The 25,464-nt window shown below is 30.1% G+C and overlaps 1 protein-coding gene across 4 annotated transcripts in view; it reads right to left on the bottom strand.

Annotated features, from left to right (window-relative positions):
* Nucleotides 1-25,464, bottom strand: part of LOC143244316 (spliceosome associated factor 3, U4/U6 recycling protein-like) — a 159,828-nt gene that overhangs the window by 17,604 nt on the left and 116,760 nt on the right. For 2 of the 4 annotated variants that reach the window (XM_076488754.1, XM_076488752.1), the window contains exons 13-17: nucleotides 24,464-24,576; nucleotides 16,923-16,999; nucleotides 12,407-12,523; nucleotides 5,414-5,573; nucleotides 2,928-3,055 (exon numbers count right to left, since the gene is read on the bottom strand). In XM_076488754.1, coding sequence (XP_076344869.1) covers nucleotides 2,928-3,055; nucleotides 5,414-5,573; nucleotides 12,407-12,523; nucleotides 16,923-16,999; nucleotides 24,464-24,576 — 595 coding nt within the window. The remainder of the gene's footprint in view (nucleotides 1-2,927; nucleotides 3,056-5,413; nucleotides 5,574-12,406; nucleotides 12,524-16,922; nucleotides 17,000-24,463; nucleotides 24,577-25,464) is intronic. The other 2 variants (XM_076488755.1, XM_076488753.1) reach the window with 1 other exon arrangement.

The following is a 25,464-nucleotide window of genomic DNA, read 5'->3' as shown; positions in this document are numbered from 1 at the left end:
AGTGTTTGTACCCCTGTGTCCCGAGTGGTTTTTTTGCCCATAACTTGAAAAGTATCACGAGTAGGCTAATAGAAGTATAATATATTATAAATATTATACTAACACACATCTACATAAACTTTTATGTAAATTAAATGACAGATAAACTGTTTATAAACAAATAACCAAAAACAGGAGGAGCAGAAATTGTTCGTACATTTCAGAATATGTGAAAAAACTGATATTCCTGTACAAATTTTGTTTAGTTTGGCAAATAAACTACATTATCCCATTCCAGAACTAGACACTGGGTTCATAATTATTCGAATTTAGCCAGCAAAAAATGTCCTTCCAGCAATTTAGCGCCGTCTCCGTCATTATCTGCTTGGTCAACATGGTGAACAGGAAACAACTGTCAGTGATTTAAAAAATTGAATTATTCTAAAATACAAGTCTCATGTGTCTTTTTCTGGTATTGTTATACAACTTAATGTGCCAAAATCTACTGTTAAACCCTCGTTTAACACGTAATGACATACAGAGATGGGTAAGGGGAACTGGGGTTGAAGTAAGCACCTCTACAGTTACGAACACATTACACTCTTCTGGGTTCAAAGCATGCCATCCTCGTATATCTCCATATTTAAAGCCTATTCATTTAGAAGCATGATTGAGGTATGCAAGAAAGCATGTAGATAAACCCTTTATCTATTGGAAGAGTATTCTTTGGTCAGACAAGAATAAAATCGAGCTTTTTGTACATAATGATGTTCGCTATATTTTCCGTAAGAAGGGGAATGAAATCTTCCAAAGAACACAGTCCCTACAGTTAAACATGGAGGTCACTCGATCATGCTATGGGGTTCCTTCAGTTTTTCTGGTGTAGTCAGCCTTCACTGCGTCAACAGAATCATGAAAAAAGAAGAGTACGCGTTGATATATTAGACACTTATATCAAGAATGAAGTTTGGAACTTGCAGCTTGGGCATCATTGGATCTTACAGCACAACAATGACCCTAAGCACACATCGAAATATGTGCAATCCTGGTTGCAGAGAAACCACATAAGCATTCTGGAGTGGTCATCACAGTCACCCAATCTAAACCCAATTGAAAATGTTTGGCATGAGCTATAGACCAGGGTTCATCAGCATCATCCGAAAAACTTGCAAGAGTTGGAGGCCTTCTGTAAAGAAGAATGGAAGAAAATACCAGTCGAGTACTGTCAAACGGTCATGGAAGTAGATGCACGAACATTTTCTGCCCCTCTTATATTTGGTTATTTGTTTATAAACAGTTTATTTGTTGTTTACTTTACATAAAAATTTATGTAGATGTGTGTTAGTGTAATATTTATGATATACTGTAATTTCATTATCCTAATTGTGATACTTAAGTTATGAGTAAAAAACTACTCACAACACAGGGGTACGAACACTTTCTGTCGTAACTGTACGTGATGTCTCTAATACAGTAGTAATCGTTACTGATCTTGGTAACTCAAATAATACAGTCTCACTGATAGTCTTGACTTCTTGTGAAAAAAAATTTTTTAATTCAAAAATTCATATATTTTACTAATATGGAACTTGAACAAGTGCCCATAACATTAAGATCAAACATCTAAGATAAATAATACAACAAACTACATTAAACAAATGGTAGTAAATCTAAATAAATAAATGGCAGTGTGTGTGTATACATACACATTTTTTATGTTTCCACATTTCTTGATCAATTAGCACCATACTAAATTTACACAGTGATACAGGATGACATGAACATAATTACATATCGAGAGAATTCTTAAAAAACCATCTTTTAAGTAAGTTTATTGCACTTTTATTACTTATGTTAAGCATTAAAAATGAGGTACAATTTCCTAACCTTTAATACAGATTTTCAGCAGACAGCTAGTACACAACATTAGTAAAAAGAGATGTTGAATGATGATATCCGAATTAACTTCAAAGTAATGTGCTTTCTCTTTATTATTCTTTGCAACTGTTTTGTTTTTCATTTAAATGTATACACTGGGCCACATAATACCTCACAGCACCAAAATTATGAATCCAAAACCATTAAAGTTAAAATACCCTTTCTTTTCCAGACTTCTTGATATTTTCTTAAAGTTTAAATTAAATGAGAATAACATCTGAACTAGTATTTTAAAAATAATAGCGTAAAAGTTTTAAATGTAAAATTATCAGCTGTATGTGATAATTTAATGAAATGTTTGTTTGTAGAGAAATGTCTTATACAAAATCTTTCCTAAATAGTTTTTGTCCCACATTTTGAATTAAAACTTAAAGTTGAAATGAACTTGCATTTAAATTAAAATATCCAGATTTTCAGAAGCACACTCCAAGAGAAAGTGCCCAATATTCCATGTTTTACACATTCTAAGCATACCCACAAATGAGACATAATTGTGACACATACATAAAGTTTATTTAACTTTTTTTTATGTGACATTTTATTTTAGTAATATATAACTAGTCTCACTCAGAAATATTATACCAGAATGAAATTTATGACTTTTTCTGCAAAATAGTAATAAATTCTCAGAAATGTATTACATTTTTACAAAATCAGAGTGCAAAACAATCATATCAGCAATAAATAGGTTAATCATAAATGTATGCATGTAATTAAAATGCAGCAATCTCAGACTCATTTTAATGCAACTATTTTACGGTAAAATTTATAAATACGTAAATTATGATGAAAGCATGGAAAGTATTATATATCCATTATTCAAGACAGAAATAATTTTTCAGAGATTTAACAAAATGACGATTGTTAGTTAAGAAATGACAATAAAATGTGAAGGTTAATAATTCACATAAAGTTAAATATATTCTTTATACTTAAGGATTTTATAACTTAAAAAAATCATAATGCAAACATTTTTTGAAATTTTACCAAGCTTACAAGTTTCAACTTACTTCTGAAAAAATTTCTTTGATTTTTTCATCTGCTACAGAGTAAGCAAGATTACTCAGAAACACAGTTCGATTGTCATTGATATGATCATGTTTAACAGACTGTTCACCTTCAGCATGTGCCATGTCAACTAAAATATAAAAACATACATAATTTCATTTATTGGAATGTGCATACTTTTTTTTCTTTTATAATGAAGAACTGGAAACCTTGAAAATGCTGTTGGATATGAAAAAAAATAACATTCTGTTAATTGAGAGATAAAAGTATTCTCCAATAATGCTAGCAAGCTAAAATATTTAAGCTACAATTCTTCTCCATGTATTTGCTATTCCATTCTATTAATGGGATTGTCTCTTTTCTAGGAATTTACAAGAAACCATAATGATACTAAAATTAATATTAATTACAATTTGATGTCATTTTAATAAGAAAAAGGGTAATTAAGATACATTTTTTTTATGATCACAAGTTTGGTCAACATCATATCGAGTATAGAAAATAGAAATGAAGCAAAGTTTTTCTAAAAAAACAAAAATGTTCAAAATGTATTTTGGAAGTTTTATAGACTATGCAAATAAAATTTGAAATTCTTGAGACAAATAAAAGTATTTTTAGTCTTAACATGGAAATAACTTTGCACTCAGGCTACTATAAAATCAAATCAACTATATATGTATATGTGTGTATGAGTGTATATATACATAAATACATATTCATGGACAACTCTATCAAAAATGTTTACTATTCTATTACACTTTATGAAGATACACATACTGTATTAAAAGTTATAGTGTGGAAGTTCTAATGAGTACAAAGTAGTTATAAGGTCAGCTGAATCTCAGTGTGAGACAGCTAACGCGTGAAGCCTTTTCAACACTGTTAAATAGTTTCTGTTAAAAAGAGAAAAACAAAAACTAGACACTGATACATATAAATAACAAAGTTTCATTACATTGCAGTTCATGAGTGTGGCAGAGTCCTACTAAACTCTTGTTTAAATGTAAGAAAACTGAATGTGAAAAATACAAAACAGGAAAAAAATTCAAGCAATTCAGGAAAGTTACTGTAAATGTGGTTTTTAAATAGCTGGACAACAAGCACACTATAAATTTCATATTTTCAAAACAATTCTATCATCTTAAAACTCAGAGTGTTGTAATTAATACTTTCTGTATTATTCATCATAATAATTTACTTATGTACCTAATTATGTATCCTCCATAAGGAAGAAGACGTACCATATTCCTGTATTTATCTTCACAATAATTACAACTGTGCACCATTCTTATATTTCTCAGCCAATCATCTTGAAACTTGGCAAGCACATTCCTTGAATGAATGTACTAAGAAAATTTATATATATTTGCTTATGCCCTCTATTCTGATTTTACAGGTTAAACATCAATGTTAAATGCACAATTTGGCTTTTGTAAGCCATTATATTTCCATTATTCCAAGCAAGTCTTATCACAAAGAGATTTTGTGGCCAACTCCATAAACTTAAATACACTGATATGAAATTTGTGCCTTTCTTTTGAAATTACAGAGGTCAATGCTTAAAGATAAACTGCAAAGCACCACAGTGCAACAGCCCAAACTGACTGAAACAGAGATATAGGATTTGTGCCTTTCTTGTTATTTCACAAGGATCAAAGGTCAAACTATTTTGCACAAACATATCTTATGACAATCCCACAAACTAAAGCAGACATATTTAAAACTTGTACTTTTTTGATTTTATGGGAGTCATAAGTTTTTTTAAAAAAAGCAATGTATCTAATATGAGGCCCTGACTCTAAAGGTACTGTCTGCACATGTAAATGCTAGAAAGGGGTGTTATTAACATTGTTTTGATTCACATTAAACCTAAAATTACACATAAACAATTAAGTTTTATTTGCTGAAAAATCACCAATACAGTTCTTGCTATTGACTTTCCAGAAACTGTCTTATATATTGTAAGGTTTCAATTTATTATGTTTCAATAAATCTTTCTCAGAAAGGTTTCCAACTGATACTATTAAGAGCCTGTCTCTATTAAGTATACATGTTGTACTGTAAATTCTCCCCCCTCTGCCTTGAATACCATTCTCTCACTTTAAATTCCACTGTATTTTGAGGTTCTTGTCAAAAAAGGTGAATAAATGGGAAGAGATGTTTTGCATTAGCTCTTGAATGTCAGGCTTTATCATTTATTTATCAAATTTATAAGCTTTACATCAGAAAGTCTGTAGAATATAACAAGCTGTTACATTTAATTTCAATTGTGGTAACTCCATCATGCCATGTGAAAGAGAAATTACATTTCTAAGTGTTATATAAAACATCATCTACAGCTAGTGTTAACCATAAAATGTCCAAGAAACAGAATATATAGGTTTTCAATCATTGTAAAACAGTAATTAAACTTCACTGACTATATTTTAAATTTTACATAAGTCTGGTAAATAGTTAATGATTAGTTTTCTTTTTTTAAGTACCATACTTTTTAGCTTCTTTGCTGGAGGTTCAGTTGATTTTTCTTTAACTCCTGGTGGAGGTGAACTAATGAAAGGTTGAGATTTTTGATTTTTAGATGAGGGTAGAGGAGGAACTTTAAAACCTTCTTCATCTACATCCATTTCTTCAACATAAGGCCCTGGCTTCTTAAAAAACAACACATTTAATACTTTGGTTAGATCTGTATATTGAAAAAAAGTACAAATACTTGAGAGCACAGAAAGATCTTTAGTTCTTTAAAAAACAGCAAATTTAGATGAACAGTTGTTAATTAGAAATTAAAAAAACCCTAAAAATCTCTATGAAACTTCACTATAAATGTACATAATCCCTTTTCTTAGTGTGTGATGCTTGCTGTTAGTAACCCTCCTGTTCTATCAGTTAAAACATAAACTAAGTTACAATCGATAATCAAGTAAAAATATTGATTGATAAAAAATAACAGTACAGATTTATCAAAGCTTCTATGTTTCTTCATCTGTGCTTAAGTTCCTCTGAAGACATTGACTGACTTGATATGAAGTGTTATCAGACTTACAGTAACGAGATTCACAACCCATGCTTTGTTTCTGAACTTATTGACACTTTATCATTAACAAAAGGAACAGATGTTATAATAACAATATTGTAATAAACTATTAAGATAATTATCCAGCAGAAAGATTAGGTTTAATAACAATATCAATAAATAGTCAAGATGACCATCCAACAGGAGGAATAAGTTTAAGAATACTAACAAGTACTAAGTGACATCACATTCTGGGACAAGATGGGATCCTATTGGTCCATCTCTGCTGTCCCACACCATAAACTAAATTAACCAAAAAAAGAGAAACATGAAAAACATAATCAACCCTTATCATTCACATACTTATCAAACATTTTATTAAACTCATCTGAATTTACTGCTCCTACAACATCTGAAGACAACCCATTTCAAAGGCTAACTGCTCTGTTAGAAAAATAAAACTGTCTTGTCTGTAGATGACTCCCACTCTGCCAAAGTTTATTCTTGTATCCCCTAATCCTGCTATTCTCACTATTAAATTTGAAAAAAATATTATGCACCAATGCTAGCAGTTCCCTTTACAAACTTAAACACTTCAACCAGAATTCAGTAACTTTTCTTTTTAAAGAGAAAAAAAAAATTGAGAGATTTCAGCTTCTCCTCAAAGGACAATCCCTTCATCCTAGGCACCATTTTAGTAACACTTCTCTGAACCCCTACCAACATTTCAATGTCTTTCTTCAGGCAAATAACCCAATACTGAACACAATACTACAAATGTGGCCTAACCAGTGACTTGTACAATTACATTATAACCTTTTTATACTTGTATTCATAATCAGTATTTCTTTAGATATAACCTAAAATCCTATTTGCTTTACCACTAGCAATAGCACATTGCTTAAATGGCTTTAGACACTGAACTATTACACCAAGATCCCTTTCTTTCATAACACCATTAAGATTATTCCCATCTAAATTATACTTGTAATTCAAATTATGACAAACCACATGAATAATCTTGCATTTATTACAATTAAAACCCATCTGTCATTCATTTGCCAAACTCTATGACTGAACTAAGTCATTTTATAAATTAGCATCATCATCTTCACCTCAAGTAACAACCAAAGCCTTAATATCATCTATAAATTTAAGTAATTTATTGAGCATTCCTTCATTTATGACATTAACATAAATAAAAAAGACCAAAAGTCCCAAGACTAAGCTCTGAGGTATACCACTTGCAACATTAATCCAGTTTTACCGATCTCTATTTGTAACAGCCCTCTGCTTTCTTCCATCAAACCACTCTTCTATCCAATTTGCTAACTTATCCTCCACACCTACAGAGAATTTTTATTAAAGCCTTTTATGTGGCACCTTGTCAAACACTTTCTGAAACCCAGGTACACCAAATCTAAATCCTTACCCTCATGTACATATGTAGTAACCATTTTCAAAAAATGTCAAAAGATTTTTAAGGCAATATTCTCCTTTAATGAAACCATGCTGACTATCCAATAAAATTATAAACAATGTTAAATGACTTTGCACAGCATCTTTTAACAGACTTTCCAAAATGTTTCCTACAACTGATGTACAACTAATGGATCTATAAGATCTAGAACAATATTTATCTCTTCCCTCGAAAAAGAGGAGTTACATTAGTTATCTTCTAATCCTCTGGCACCTGCCACTATTCAAGGACTGACAAAAATTAATTGTAAGTGGCTCACATATCCAATATTTAACCTCCTCAAAACCCTATGGGAAATATTATCTGGCTCATAAGTCTTAGTTTTTTTAAACTTCCAAATACTTCTTAGCCAGCTCAGAATTAATACATCTTGTTTGATCTCATTTCCATCTATCAACAGTTCAAGATGTGGAATACTGTTAAATCTGTGTTAGTAAAAAACCACAGAAAAGCCAAAACTTAATAACTTTCTCATAATCATCATATACTAGCATTCCTTTATCAGCTCTGAATGGTCCTACCTCCATTCTAATATGTTGTTTATCCTTATTGTATATAAAAAAAGCTTTATTTTTAATTTTTACAACTGCAGTCAGTCTTTCCTCATACATTTTGATGTTTAATTTCCTGTATCACCAACTTTTGTGATATCCTATAATCTTCCAAGCTTCCAGGAATAATGGATTTAACAATAACGATAGTGTAATAAAACAGTTTAGGTGAAAATCCAACAGGAAGAATGGCTTTAATAATAATGGTAGTGTAATAAACTCTGAATAAGACTTTGAAACCGAAATAGTGATGATACTTTCTAAAATGTATGAAACTGAATATCGGATTAAAAAAAAGTTACACCATCTACATGGTTTAACATGTTTCTTTCTTGTTACTAAAAATGAGGAGGAAAGATTTGGAGACTTTTTGTGAATTAACTTTAGTTGACAAATTTTCAGTGAAAATAGTTTTAATATGAAACACAAAATTTCTGTGTTTACTTCTTAATGTATACACATGAAATACAGTACTACCCTTAGATAAAAATTAACTTCAAAGTTAATAGAAATAACTAGATTATGAGATTTTTTTCTTTTTATTGTGATTCCAATGAAGTTTAGGACACTGCCAAAATTTAGTGGTTCATAAAAAGGATAGACCAGGTTTTGATGAAACAATAAGAGTGCATGGTAAAAATCACCTTAGAAAGCAAACTTGTTTTTATTATTAAATGTGACAAATCAATGTAAAGTGGATGAGCTATTCAGCATTTAATAAAGATTTTTTTTTTAGCATGCTACTGTTTGAATCAAAGTTGAACAACAATCATGATAGCACAATAACTGCATGTTCAAACAAATAATCGTTTCATTAATCATTAGAAACATTAACACAAAGATTCTGTTTTTTTGTTACAAAAACAGTAAGTTACATACTATTTCTATTTTTTATGTACATTTTTCAATGTTCCTGCAATTGTGAACTGACCACAGTTAAGACATTCTTAATACCTTTTCAGACCAAACCTTAAAATGTTTAGAGCCAGTTTTCACAGAAAATTGATTAAAAATGGTAAAAATATTCATTATGAAGAAATGTTCAAATTACCCTCAAGTTATTTATTCAACTTATAACACATTTACAATGAATTATAATGTGTTTAACAATGACATGTTCCTCATATTCTAACAAGACATCTTTTGTTACACTTGTATATAAAAATCAACATGGAGAGCAAATATCTAATTTTTTCTCTGATTTAATACTTTTTATGACCTTCAGCAACTTTTCAGATTTTTCAAGGCCTTAAAAAACAGAAAAAAACAATTTAAGATTTTTTAAAGCTTCTTGGGAAACCTGTTACTTCAACTCATCAACATTCTTAGACTGAAAACTGTGATAATCATCATAAAGAAAAAAAGTTATCATAAACAACTTTTAATTTTTTATTATTCTTCAGCTGCTAAGATCAAGGACTTGAAACCTGTAGACAAGAAAAATTTGCAGAGCTCTCTAGAAGAATTGTGACAACTGAACTACCAGCAATCATTTCCTATGTTTGATTACAAAATTCTATCCCAGCTTAAAGATAAATATTTTACTTGAGCAAGAAAACATCATAATTCTAGTGTAAATTATTCCTTTGAATCAGATTTCTTATACATATCTGGTGTTACTTTACTGAAAAGCTCAAGTACAGGAAATATGAGCCAATAATAGAAATACATTACACAACTATAACATGTACATATTCAGTGTTTTGTACATTATATCAGGGTTGGCTTTCTAAAGACACACTTTGTATAATGTACAAAACACTGAAGTTTTGTTCGATAATATGAGCACAAACGAAGCCAGAAAAAAGGATAAAATAACTGAGAATTTAAAAACCTACAAATAGGGTTTGAAAAAAAAAAGTTAAAAAAAAAAAAAAGTTGGAGATAATGTAGACATTATTTACTTAAACTACAGATCCCTATTTTCACTTCAAATGTAATTCTAGGTAGTGGCATAGAGTCAAAATAGGAATCTGTAGTTTGAACAAATAATGTCTACATTATCTACAGCCTTGCTTCCTTACTTTTTGTATGATCTCTATTTGCACCATTTATTTTCATTATTTTATAAATTAGAATTGAAGGTTTTTGTGATATTCCAGCTTCTGCTCAGTATTTTGAGCTGTGATTGATAAAGGTAACAATATGAGTACAGCGTACGTTACTGTTCAATATCATTTATTTGAATGCACTTGTTTAGATTTGACTTAACAGTTATCATTACAACCTCTTACACTGACTTTCAACCAACAATACATTATTTTGTGCAATGAATGTTAGTAAAAGCTCCAGAATAATAGATTAAAACATATGTTGTATTCTATATTAATACTGTTTTATAAAAAGTTATTTCAAAAAATAATGTTGGAGGTACATCTGCTACTAGAAAAAAGATCTCTCTGCAAAAGCCTGATAAATTTCTCTCCATTTAATAATCTATACACATCTGTTTTTTAGCACAAATAATTAAAAAATTTGAAGTAACATCCTTTATTTTATTCTCAGTGAGATTGTCTTTGTTGTTGAAGGTAATTTTAAGTCTCTCTACAAGAAAATAAGCCAATGTATTTATGCAATTCATTACATCTGAATGAGATAGACCTATGTTCTATTAAAACATGTAGCATGTTCCATTGTTAATAAAGTTCTTCCATGTGCTCAAGAATCTACCATAGTGTATCATTAAATTTACAGTACAATTGATAAAGTCGTAGTGTGTAAAACAACACATTTAAGCAAATTATACAGTATAAGAACATACTGTTGAGCAAAAAAAAAAGTCAAATGTTTTTAAGGCCAGTTACAGAGGTACATAATTATTCTTTACCTTCAGATTTATTCATTACAATAGTTTTAAATAAAACTCTCAAATTAAATTCAGTTATATACATGGTAAACTACAATATATGCATTTCTAAATGTGTGTGTGTGTGTGTGTGTGTGTGTGTGTGTGTGTGTTCTTCTCTTCTGCACAGTAAGAACATGAAAATTTGTATACCACAAGAGACTGCTTGCTCTAGAGTAAAACATGTTTAACCCTCTCTGCCCAGGCATCATTTACTGTGCATGTCATGAAGGTTTAGTGACTTACATTCAAAGTTCAATTAAATTACTTTTTGTTTATAAGTATAGCATAAAATCTTAGGTAACATTCCACATTTTAATAGTATACAAGATTTAACTTCTTGATTTTATGAGGCAACATTTAAAAAAACAAACAACTTCTGAGTTTCTCCTAGTGTTAACAATTGTACATTTTATTCTCTCTCTCTTTATATATTAGAAACCCAGAATAATGGGGAAGCACAAACTACTATATTATTATTCTATGAATAAAGTCTATTGTAATGCACAAGATAAAAAAATCAAATTATATAGCAATTTTCAGAACACATTCAATCATTTTATAGGCTTATAAGTACAGGATGATATAAATGACTATGCATCATGAAAAGTTTTCTAAAATCACACCCTAACAGTTGTTCAGAATGAGCAACATTAGTATCATGACACAAAGTAACAACACAATCATTTCCATATAATTTATAAAGATAAATAACAATCTACTGAAAGAAAAATAAATGTGGAAGTCATGGAACTGGCAGGATACAAAAGGTCACTCATGAAAACTATAAGAAAGAGACAAATGGAATTTCTAGGACACATCTGTAGGAAGAATGGGATAGAGAAACAGATGCTATGTGGAAAAATAGAAGGGAGGAAAAGCAGAGGGTGTCAAAGAACTAAATATATCAACAGCCTCAATAACTATGTCACCAAGAACTCAATGAGCAACATCAAGTTGATAAGGAGGATTGACAACAGAGAAGTCTGGCATGCCATGGTCGTCGATGTCTGCCGCAGATTTGACACATGAAGAAGAAGAAATAACAATCTAACAAATTACTGTAACAAAAGAAAAAAGAAATTTAGTGAAAAACAAAAGATTTTATATGAACCTCTTAAGGGTGGGGCTTAAAAATGACAACATTTACATCACTCTGTATAAATAATAATGTTTTACCATGGGAAACTTCCTACACTAAGTAAGCTAACCCAAAGCAGTTCAACTTATTTTATTTTGTATGTCTTAATTTAAAACATACCATGAAATACGAAGTTTGTGAACAGTTTAATGTAGAGCTATAAAGAAACAAATGGATGTGTTTAGGTGTAGTCTTCAATGCTGTGGAATGGTAGGAAGAAAATATTAAAATGGCTGAATAATTACTTACAGCACAGCACATGGAGTGGTTTTCCTTTCTTAGCATCATTGTTTTCAACATTTTATAAATTACCAAAATCAATTCATGGTGACAATGTATTACATGACTAAAATGACAAATGTTTGCTTCTTTTATTTCTAAGATTAAAAGAGATTGTCAACTGGTTTATTTAATATCTTAAAGCAAGTTATTTTCTACATTAAGTTTAATGTACCTGCTGTTTATGTGCTACTGTGTCAACAGGTTTCCTGCTCGCAGCTTTTTTCTCAACTTTCATTTGCTTTTTTCTTTCTGATGCTTGATATTGTCGTTCTGCTTCTTTTTCCTCTATCTGAATCAAAACAAACAGTTTAATGTTTACAATCTCCATTTCTTTAGATTTCTACATGCCACTAGAGTGGTACGTTCACCTGTTACCCTTTAAAAATATAGTGACTGATTTAAAAGTAACAACACAAATAGATAGGCAAACAACTACTTATAAGCATAACAAAGAATTTCATTGATAGTGGAACATACTTTACAGATCATCTGCAAAAGATAGACCAATGTTGAAACATGTAGCATGTTACACTATTAATAAAATTATTCCTTATGTTTATAAATCGTTGTTTGCCTACAATAATGTTTTCATACACTTCTGTATCCTTAAATCTACAGTATGATTGATAAAACTATAGATGTGTGTTAAACATTTAAACAAGTGATAAAAAATATATTGTTCAGCAACAAACAAAATGTGCATCAAATGTTTTTAAGAGCCAATTACAGATTTGCAACCAAATTCTAACAAATCCATAAATGTTCTTTAATTTCAGATTGGTTCACTATATAGTTTTAAATAAAATTCAGTTATATACATAGTAAACTATAATAGATGTATTTTTCAATGTGTATGTGCATGTATGCTCTTCTCTTCTTGAATGATCCTGCAGAGTAAGAACATGAAAACTTGTATACCATTTACTGCATGTCACAAGGTTTTAGTCACTTAAATTCAAAATTTTATTAAACTACCTTTTGTTTATGTTGTACCAATTAGCAAAGTGTAAAATATTAGTTAATACTCAATATTTTAATAGTTTTAAGTTTTTAATTTTATAAGGCAATATTTAAAAAAATCCTGAATTTTCCCTGGTATGAGAAATGACATTTCTCTAGGCATCCTCTCTTTTCTATCTTAAATTGCTCAGGCAAACCATAATTTTTATAGCCTTCAACTTTATTGGGTTACAGTCATCAAATAGAAAATCAGACTTCTCTTATCACATGCATTTTTTCAGTAATTCTTAACAGTTCCCTCTTACATTTAATTTCATATTATGTATAACCAATAGTAAGCCAAGGTTTTCATATCTCAAATGATATATTACATGATTTTCTGAATGGAGAATTATCAATATCTCTGTTAACCCTCTTGCTACAGGTCAGGAGTCAAAGACCATGTCACTGTGTTTGTTGACATGCATTCAAAATTTTTATTGAACTATTACTTTATGAGTTTATGTCAATAAATTTAGAATCAAACTGCAGATTATGCTTCAAACTTTAAGAAATTAAATCACACAATTTTAATTTAAAAGTAAATATTAAAATAACACATTAAATATAGATTTTAGTGAGTCATGTGGTATGTTGAATGCAACACTGCTTAAAATTATATGTTTGTGATGTCAAAATATTCTATAATTTTGTACAAATCAGGAACTCAAATTACTAATATTGAAAAGCTTTTTATTTTGCTTAGTTATTACTCATGTATTGAATCAAATATGTTGGCCCTGTTCAATTCTTTCCATTTTTGAAACAGTCCCTCATATACACATGTGAATAACCAATCAACAACTTAAAATGTCCCCAGAGTGGTTATCCCTACCATTTTAATCTTTGAAAAAGCTTCCATGTTATTCTGATCCATGATATCAATGTGGTAAGTTGTCTTTAATCAGCTTGAAGTTTCATATTTTATAAAATTAAATCAATTTTTAGTTAGTAAGCTTAATAAATTATAGTGGAATTTTATGGTATCACTGTGTATTAGTTATGGTTCTATGGTTATTCAACTGTACGTATAAAAAAATTTTGTTCAATATCTTCCATGTGTGAAATATCAAAAGGATTAACAACATATGTCCAGCAACAACTGAGTATACAAAGGTCATAGTGAGAAGAGATAATCATTTGCTTGACTGTTCCATATTTTAAGAAAATTAATTTTATTAATTTATTTCTAAACAGTAATAACCTATATCTATATATAATGTAAAATAATTGAAGTGCAACTGTATACTACGAAATACTTGTCCACTGACATACAGCCAAAACTACAGGTCAGCTTTATATTATTGGATACATAATAAGTGCATGAGTACCTTATCAATGCAAGTTATGTAATGTTACCAAGGTATGACTAGAAGGTCAATATAATAAAAAATAATAAACATATATGTTTATGTATAGTGTTATGAGACTTAAGCTACTTACATTAAATGTTTGTATTTTCATGTTATAACATGCAGTTATGCTAGCATGAAAAAAGCATAATGTATATTTATTTCCTTTTTTTTTTATGATGGTTATGAAGTTGATTAACTAACAGACCCCACATAGTTAGAGTACAGAAAATAATATTAAGTCTTACTCAAAATAAACATTTTAAATGTATTTATGAAGTTTCAGAGATTGTACAAATAATCTTTGAGATTTTTGAGATGAAGAATAGTTTTTAATCATGACATGAATCAATCTGAACTCAGACTAGTAATGAAACAGACTCCATTTTTGCAAACAAACCTTTAGTTAAAATATTTCATTAAAATAAATTGATGTTTTGTGTACAAGAAAAGGTTGTAACATTTTTAATAGACTACGAAATGCAGTGAAGATATGCATGCTGTGTCAAAAGTTATAATGCTGATATTTAAAGTGTACCCATTGCAAATGGGTTAATACAAACTTCTTTCCCTTAGGGACAAATAACGACTAGCTTGGCTAAATTTGTAATGGCTCGTAACAAAGAGAAATTGTCTATTTTTGCATGTTATTATTTTTATTATTATGTCCTTCAGTGTATTACCAAATTAGGTTAAGTACATTACTACCTTTAGTACAAAAAAAAGTAGGGTTAAAAGACAACAATCAACAGAAAAAAATTTTTGTTCATGTTTATCCTTAATTTATTATTATGAAAGTAACTAAAATGTAAAAATATGAATCTTTAGATTAGTTATGGTTAAAATAGGTAAAAAAATAAAAGATAAAAAAAATAATATGATAAAAATATTTCATGAGGCACGCACATAAGCAGCTCATGGGTAATGTAATTCAATAGCATAACCGGAGCTCCATGTTCTTCAAATGATTTACAAAACATAATGGTATGAATATTAGACATGGTCAAAAGGACAATAAAGTAATAAAATACAAGTATAAATAGATGTACACTGTTACAAAGTTAAAGCTAGTTAGGATAAACAAATGTAGTTTCTTATTACAATACGAAGTCATTCTAGAAAAATAGAGAGCAATTTAGATTTTTTTTTTTTGGTGATTATGAGGTTGGTTAATTTGACCAACTTTGTATACAGTTATGGTAGACAAATAACAGAAAATGTAAAGGTTCACTAAAAACAAACATTTGAAATATATTTATGAGGTTTTACAGATTATATAAATGAAATTTGAAGTTTTTGAGATGAAGAAAAGTATTTTTAATCTTAACATAAAAGCAAACTTTTATGGTAACTGTATTCAAATAAATACTTTTCCTTTCAATAGCTTTAAGCGAAAGATCACTGGTTGGTTGGTTGTTTGACATATTATGGCACAAAGCAACTATGCTATCTGTGCCAAACAACTGGTAAAAAAGTTAAAAGTGAAGTAAATAATTAAAATGCAGGAAAAGGAATCATGTTAAAACAAAACAAAGTCTAATTTTTGAATTAAAAACTTAAATAGTGTTAAAAAAGCCAATGGCTCTTAAAAACTAAAAACATTTGTAAGGTGGATAGTGTCACCATTGCCAATGACACTGTTCAGCATCAGGGGTAAACCTTGGGACAAAACATGTCTAAAATGGTGCCATTGTTGACAGTCATAATAATGGCATAACAGTAAAGGTAGACTATATTGACCTCAGTGTAACACAGACCACACATTGGTGAATCAGTCCCAGATAAAAGAAAACAATAAGATAAAAAACTGTGACCAATGCATCGTCTAGTTAAGACAACTTCTTTCTGATCCAAGAGAGGATTTTATCTGTAAAAGCTTGTTTTCACATTGCTCACATTCTATGTTGACTGTGAATTGGCACAGAGCCCAGCCTTAAATACAGAACCACAGTCCATGTATGGAACAGGCACAGCACTGATGGTGCAAGAGCAGACAGATTTAGCTGCGATGTTAGTGAGCTTGTTTCCCTGAATACCATTGTGGCTTGGTATCCAGAACTGGACAGAAGTAGATGTTAAAGAGAAATAGGTTAGTCAGTTCTGAATATCAGTGAGAAGAGAGTAAAAACTAATGTGAAGCAATAGTAGAGAACTGAGTGAGTTGGTATAAATAGTACAATTCAAATACTGCTTAGCTTCTAGGTGATTCAGGGCAAGAAAAATGGTGTACAGTTTGGCAGTGAACACAAACTGTACAGGGGATTCTGTGTGCAATCATTCATATACAAGTATACATAAAGTTATTAAAATAAATAATATATATAAAACATTTCATACCTTCTGTCTCCTCTCATGTAACCTTTTCATTTGGGCTTCATACTTTTCTGTAGAACTATCCAAAGATTCCAGTGTTCCTGTTAAGTACCACAAATTGTTAAGTTAATTTTTATTCCTCAAAATATAATCTTCTCAATGGCTTTTGATAATATTTTCTAAAAATATCACCTGTTAACAAAGCAATGCAGAACTTTTGGGATTCCTAGAGAAATTACAAGCAAATAAACAAAATCAAAATATAAATACCATTTTATTCTGTAAAGATTACTTACATGTATATATATTTTACGAACACATTTATTTTATTAACTGAAATTAGAAAGCATACTAGCTGAAATAGTTTTTAGCTAAGCCTTAGACTGACTTTAATGTGTGATGTTCAACTATACTAATGCCCAATACACAGTTATAAGTAATTGCAAAACACAGGTTCATAAATGTTTTGCACAGAATTACTTCAAACATAGACAGCAGAGGAAAACCAAGCTAATGTTATTGTGCAATCAGTAGAAAAGTTTTATTCAAACATGAAGATGAAACCTCCATCCAACTAGTAGCCCACAGGTTTGTTAAGACTACAATTGGCTCATGGATAAAAAGGCAGAACAAAAACTAAATGTCTGCACAAGATAGAGATGAGATCAAGAATAGTCTTAAGAACCTAGTGCACTGCTCTACATTCCTTATAGGATCATAAAGAATAGTCTGAAGAGCCTAATGCACTGCTCTACATTCCTTATAGGAACATAAAGAATAGTCTGAAGAACCTAGTGCACTGTTCTATATTCCTTATAGGAAGATCAAGAACAGTGCACTAGGTTCTATAAGGGACTATAACTATAAGGGACTCAGAACTGGCACGGACCGGGGGAATCCGACTGTCTAATTAAAACAAAGCATTGCGATGGCCGTCGGACGGTGCTGACGCAATGTGATTTCTGCCCAGTGCTCTGAATGTCAAAGTGAAAAAATTCAACCAAGCGCTGGTAAACGGCGGGAGTAACTGTGACTCTCTTAAGGTAGCCAAATGCCTCGTCATCTAATTAGTGACGTGCATGAATGGATTAACGAGATTCCCACTGTCCCTATCTACTATCTAGGGAAACCACAGCCAAGGGAACGTGCTTGGAGAAATCAGCGGGTAAATACAAATTATAAGTTTGTATTTACATTCTTATTTAAATTATAAATAATTTCATACTTTATTCTATAAAGTATAGAAATTGATAGACTATCAAGAACAGTCTGAAGAACCTTGTGCACTGTTCTATATTCCTTATAGGAACATCAAGAACAGTCTGAAGAACCTAGTGCACCGTTCTACAGGGTGTTCAGAAAGTCATTGTGCACTTATATATTTATTAACAGACATGTTTCAATATAGAATACAGGAGGTACATATGAATGACAATTATAAACAATATTGAAAGTGACCCCCATTGGCATCAACACAGGCCTAAATCCTTCTTATTTTGTTTCTAAACACTGCCATCAGTTGCTGGCTTGAAATAGACTGAATAAAATATGACTACAAAACTGCACAGTGACTTTCCGAACACCCTGTATATTCCTTATAGGAAGATCAAGAATAGTCTGAAGAACCTAGTGCACTGTTCTGTATTCCTTATAGGAAGATCAAGAATAGTATGAGGAACCTAGTGCACTGTTCTATATTCCTTATAGGAAGATCAAAAATAGTCTGAAGAACCTAGTGTACTGTTCTGTATTCCTTATAGGAAGATCAAGAATAGTCTTAAGAACCTAGTGCATTGTTCTATATTCCTTATAGGACCTACATCATTGATGACTTCCACTTCATTGTGAGATTGTTAAACTCCTCACTCTTACTAACTTGTACCACCTCTTGGATTGATTTAATATTGCCTTACTTCAGGATGACAATAACAGGGTCTGTACACACAAAAGTTGAAAAAATTCTAAGAGTTTTTCAAGACCAAATCAATAAGTTTCTAGGAACAACCAGGTAAACAAGACTTTATTTGCAGGATAAGTGCATTAATTTTAACACAGTACAACATGCAAATAGGGGTATTTCATTTGAATTAAATGCTTTATTTAAATGATTCTGTCCAATAAATAGATCTATTAGTACTATCAGTTACATTAAAACTACTGCTAGTGGCACTATTAGGTCTAGGCATGACAGCAACAGGAAATTGCTCATCCCTTCTATTTGATGCATTTTTTCTCATACAGCTGTCAATTCCCAATATTTGCTGGCATTATTTAAATAATGCAACATATTTGGATCCTTTCATGTGGCTTTTAAGTGTAGTTTCTTCCATATTCGAGATGTTGAAGGTTTTTTTGCACATGTTGCAACCAGCATTGTATTTGTCTGGATCATCATACACATGCTAATCTGTATATTCTGATTTATCAAGCCATAAGGCATTAAATGTACATTTCCTGCCAAGCATAGCTTTAAATTTGTTTTACAATTTTTGTCAGACTATTTGTCTCAAAAGTTTTATCAAAGCAGAGCAGTAACCCAAACCCAAGACTACTTAAAAAACAAATCTTTTCACATTTTAACTATCAGGCTCTGCAAATTTACTTGAATATTTTTTCAAATTTTTACTGAGGAGGAGGCAAATTTAGTTTCACATCCTCCAAACACATGAACTTTCTTCAGGTATAGCAAGGTAAGACACACAGTAATGAGTACAAAGGACATAACTAGAAGAGATAATTATGAGCTTTATTTCTTTGTTTACTGTACTATGTTTTAAGAAAAACAAATTTAAGAATTTGTTCATAAATAGTAATAATCTATAAAAATATACAGTTTATAATAATTGAAATGGAAGTGTACTTTACCAAAACTGAAACATAGTCAAAGTAGATAACTTTGTTAAAAGTAAAGGTCAGTTTATATTGTGAGATATGGTAACACAAATGCATGTGTGCCATGTCATCATAACTTCTCTAGTGTTAGTCAGGCACAGCTGAAAGGTCAATATAATAAAAATAATAAATCTCTATAAATTTACTAAGTTAAAATATTTAAGCTAGTAAGTAAAAATATTTATGTTTTCATTTCATAATCTTTAGTCATCTAGAATGAAAACAGTATAGATTATATTTATTTACTAATTTTATATGGCAGTTATGAGATCAGTCAAATTGTTGAACCCATACAGAGGTGTGTTAGTGAAAATAACAAATTATAAACTTTGTACTTGAGAAATGTTTGATAAAAATGTTTGCATATTTTTAACCTTAAAATGAAAAGTATTTTACATGTTGGATAAGTAACATGTGAAAATATAAAAAAAAGCAAGAGAAAAACATTGTTTAGTAAACCTTAAGACTCAACAACAACAATAAAAAAAAAGATATTTCGCACATGAAAGCCTTGAAATGTTTACTGACAATCTGCCAAGTTTCGTAAACATGCTTACTAATTTGATAAAAATAGAATGAAACTATAATAAACACAAAATGGTTACGAGGTAGGTCCCAGGTACTGAGCCCATACTAAAAGAGTTAATAACACACAGTGATTGATTCTGTAATGTTTCTCAAAGCCTATGCATTACATATAAGGGCTAAGTTATGATTATTATAGTATGCCCTGTGTGCACATAACTGTGTGAAGTTTTTTTTTAAATATTAATTCCTTGGGTATAATCAAAGTGCACAGAAAAAAAAAGACTTTTTTAAAGTAGTAAATTACTTCTAAGAGTTTTCAGGAGCCTTTGTACATTTTCAGGACTTTTAAGCACTTTTACAGGAGTACTTTAGTTTGAGGACTTTCCAGTAAGTATACAGACCTTGAAATAAACACTGACAAAGAAATCTGAAAGTTGCATAGAACTTTTGCCTGTGACAAAAGATTAATATTTATATAAGACTTACTAAGATCTGACTTATAATACAGATATTGTAACAACTTTAGAAAAATACATAGAGATTGTTATACATTAAAATAAAAGCAGCAAATAAATACAAAAAAATGTATGGTGAAATGAAAGCCAAGTTAAAAAAATAAATAAAAATTCATCATACACCTAGAGTAACTGCTGCTGACATACTACACACAGTAAACTGTTAAAATATTTATGTACTACCAAATTATCCCAAAAAGAATTTCTTGATCATGACTTTACCAGTAGTCTTAAACAGTAAATAGCCACTACTTGTGTGAACCTCAACTGATACAATTATAATATTCACTTTGTTCTTTATTTTTTAATCATCATGATGCAGAAGCATACAGAAATAAACTGAAAGCTGTTAAGGTTGCTTTTTTTATGACATTGATGAAAAACTTTATAGGTTTGCAGTGATATCTTCCAACCATTATTATTCATTTATTTATAATGCAACTTCAGTTAACTCTTCCACTATGGATTCAGTCAAATCAGCCAAGTTTGTGACTACACGCTGACCTTTATACTTTCCACATTATAAGTTCTAATATGTTTTGTGTATCTTCACAAATTTTACAGAGCTTTCAGTAATCAAGTCATTTGTAGCAAAAACACAAGAATTTTAATTGTCTCAACATGAGCTTGATTAAATTGATCGACCATGTGACCAATTTGTACTTGTGTAAAATCCTTAGTGTTGATAATTCTAACTTTTAATATGACATAATTCGTGAATAAAGTATTTTTACTGACTAATCCAAGTGCAAAGTAGTTTTAATGTTCAAGTTAAAAATACTTTACTTAATCTCAAAAATTTCAAATTTCATTTGTGTAATCTGCAAGACTTTCTACGTTATTTCAAATGTTTGTTTTCAGTAAAACTTTGTTTTATCTGTTATTTTCTCTGCCATAACTCTAAGCAATAATGGTCAATTTGACCAACCTTGTGACATCTTTCCCAAAAAAGTAGATATATATCAAAATTACCTTTCTTTCTTTCTAAAATAACTTCAAATTGTAACATAAAACTATATGTTTATCCAAGAAGCTTTGAACTCATAACAATATACATGCTCATGTGCATGTCTTGTGAAAATTTCTTATTATATTATTATTATTGGTATTTATCTATCCTGAACTAGCCTAAAGAAATTTCCATATTTGCATTTTAGTTACTTTTATAATAACAAATACACATAAGAAACAAGAAATAAAGAACTTATCTGAACCTTCCTTTTTTTTTGCTGTCAATTACTGATAACATTTATATATATATACACACCAATGGTAGCAGTGCACTTAATTTTTATTTAGTTAAATAATGCACGATACAAATACAGAATAACAACACATAAAAAATGTCCCATAATTATCACAAATTTTCTGGCTTTCCTTTTAGTGGCAAAAGGTGTTAAAAATTCAACCAAGCTCAATGATATGTTTCCCCCATTGGAATGAAACTTGTACTAAAAAAGTGACAGTTCTCTGTTCAGAAATCAACATAATATAATGTCACTTGATAGGTGAAAACTTTGACTTCCTATTTGTTATAAATAATACTGAATTAAACACAAGTGAGAGCTATTAATAAATGCTAAAAGAGAAAATGTGACAGATGGCTCTGTAACCAAACAAAATTGAAGGCTATAAAAATTATGCTTTGTTTGAGCAATAGAGGTTTTGTATTGAGTAATTTACATTAAATTTTTTACTTACTGGAAGGGTGGTGAATAAATTAGAGAAGAGGAGATGCCTTGAGAGAAAATGTCAGGATTCTCATCTAAGGGGAAACTCAGGGTTTTTTAGAAACATTGCCTTATATATAATTAAGAACTCAAAAGAAGTGTAAATACTATCGAAATCTAGATTATTAGTTACATTTTTATGCCAAATTTATTTGTATACAATAAGAAAGTAGTTTAACTAAATTTTGAAAATAAGTCACGAGAACCTTGTGACATGTCCAGACAAAGATGCCCGTAGTAAAAGTGTAAACAAGTTGTATTGAATTACATTAGTTCTTTTATGTAATAACTTTATCCTGCACTTTGTAAAATTATTTAAATTACTGACAATTTTCATTGTTTCTATCATACCTCTGTTGTTAAATGTCTTTAAATGGCAACAAAATATTTAAAAACTTTATAACTTCTAACCTGTTATATATGGTAAAATTAAACAGTGATCATTTATAAGCTCATTAGCAATACTTCAACAAGTGATACTTCATATGACTTTGTCTATTACATATGTAACTACTATACTTGCTGTGTGCCTAGTCAAGTTTAAATTGAATTTTGTGCAAAGCTACATGAGGCCTAGTTAAGAAAACCTCACATATCCATTTATGAAAATTATTAAGCCTTGTACTGTACACAACTCACTGAAGAGAAAGTAGAATGTGTAAACATGTTTTTTCTTGATATTGCACATTCTTGCATCAAGTAATGTTCATGACCTGAAGTAACAAAGTGTACAGTTTTAATGGGTATAAAAGACTCAAAATGGTCAACATGTGAAACTTGTACTTAATGTTCAGTTTTTTCTAAATGTAAGAAATCAAAATCCCATAAATCAGTAAATTACATACCACACACTCATGTTTTATGAATTTGAGAATACCTGTACTTTATATTTTAGAAGCTTATATGTTATCACCTAGTTTAACAGAAAAATAAGCTCATATTTATTACTTTTGCTGTAGTATTAGTTTCTCTAATACCTTTTAACAATAAAAGTACAATTAAATATTTATATTAGAAAGTTAAAATACCTCTTTTATGTTTCAGCATCACTTCATTCCTTCTGTTTATGACCAGAAGGAAAATTTCTGTTTTACTAGATTCAAGTTGTAATAATGACTAGAACCTCAAATGTTCTGCAATTAAGAATATTTATGAGTTTATTTATGAATTTTAAACTACAGTAAGACACCTTCATAAATCATTTTCAACATAAACATGAAATACTTTTAACACTACTTTAACATATCATATAAAATTAAAGTTTTGGGTGTTTGACTTGTTTTCACATTTAATGATACAGCAAAAGTAATGCATGTTGCTAGGTGAAATAAAATCTTATTTAACATATTTCATTAAACATGTTCAACTAATAATCAAATAATGACATAAGACCTGTTTCACCTTCTGAAAGATGTAATTGATTCTTTTTGGTAAACTTATTATCTATAATATGACAAAACCACTAAGTAACATAGCCATTTATTATGCTGTTTTGTATCCTTCCTGTAATAGGTAACCAACAGTCATCATTGACATATGAATAGTTAGCTTAAAAGACCGCACATCAGATCATTTTGTTAAAAGAAATGGTTTAATTAAAACATTGTCTTAGTGTCAAATCAAATACAAATAGATAATATTTATCTTAATCTCTATATAAAATATATTCATGATCTACATACAGTAATTTATGTAGTAGTTGTTTAAAAACATTCTACAAAGAGATCAAAGTCATGTTTATACAAGTGACTGCACAATACAGCTGCCAATCAAAATTACTAGGGTTCACTATCTTTCAAGGATGTTAGTTAGTGAGACTTCATGCTTACTGTTTGTCAAAAACCTAATGAAAACATTAGAATTAAGGCAAAGGATCAATCTTGTGTGGTAAGTTACATACCTTCTTCTCTCTCAAAATTAATAAGCATTTCTCCTAATGTTTCAGGCCAGTCAGTGGCTGAGTGCAGTCCTCGTAACAAAACTCTTCGATAATGTTTGTCATCTCCATGCATCCTGAATAAAGAAAATTATCAGTTCAAAGTACCTTAAATACAGGGTCAGTGTTCGCAAACATATCTTCTATGTAGGTTTTTACTTTAAATATTACTTATTCTTTGGCTATAAATAAGGAATTAATAACCAATAACAAGAGGGGTACCCTCACATAGTCACAGCATGTGAACTTATTTTAGACAGAATTACAGTAAATTAAATTACAATATCTTTTTACCTATTTTAACTAGCTATATTTTTGTGCACCAACAATACCAGACATGGGCCATACATATACCTAATTCAGTTTTAACTCATCAGGATCTCTGCCAGCCCACTCTCAAATTGAAATTCTTATAGGCAAGACTAAAGTAAATTAATTGAGACCTTGGGCAAGAACAATCACTCATCAGGGTTTGACCTCCTGAGATCAAACCTATAATTAGATATCAAATTGGCCAAGAGATGATGGATCTACGAGCTAAAACTCTGTCAAACAAAGAAACTAGCTCACAATTGTTCTATGAGCCATTATGCTGTGACTAAAAATATTTCAGAAGAAAATATTTATAAAAATCATTAATTCTAATTAGCTCACAATTGTTCTATGAGCCATTATGCTGTGACTAAAAATATTTCAGAAGAAAATATTTATAAAAATCATTAATTCTAATTAGCTGTTAAGGGTTGGAAAAACCTGGTCAGTCTTGGCACAATTATAAAAATCAACTGAGGATATAAAATGTAACAGCAAATAGCCTGGTAAGAAAGCTGTTGGCACAGCATACACCTACTTAACGTGTAAAAATAAGCAAACTACCTAGCATAGACAATATACAAAGAACATGTAACATCCAGCAGCAATCAAACAGACAGATAAACAACACATTTAGCACAACAGATATCTAA

Source organism: Tachypleus tridentatus, chromosome 2 (genome assembly GCF_004210375.1).
Source record: "Tachypleus tridentatus isolate NWPU-2018 chromosome 2, ASM421037v1, whole genome shotgun sequence".
NCBI lineage: Eukaryota > Metazoa > Arthropoda > Merostomata > Xiphosura > Limulidae > Tachypleus > Tachypleus tridentatus.
Note: the sequence above shows the minus strand (reverse complement) of the source record. Positions and strands in the feature narration are given on the sequence as shown.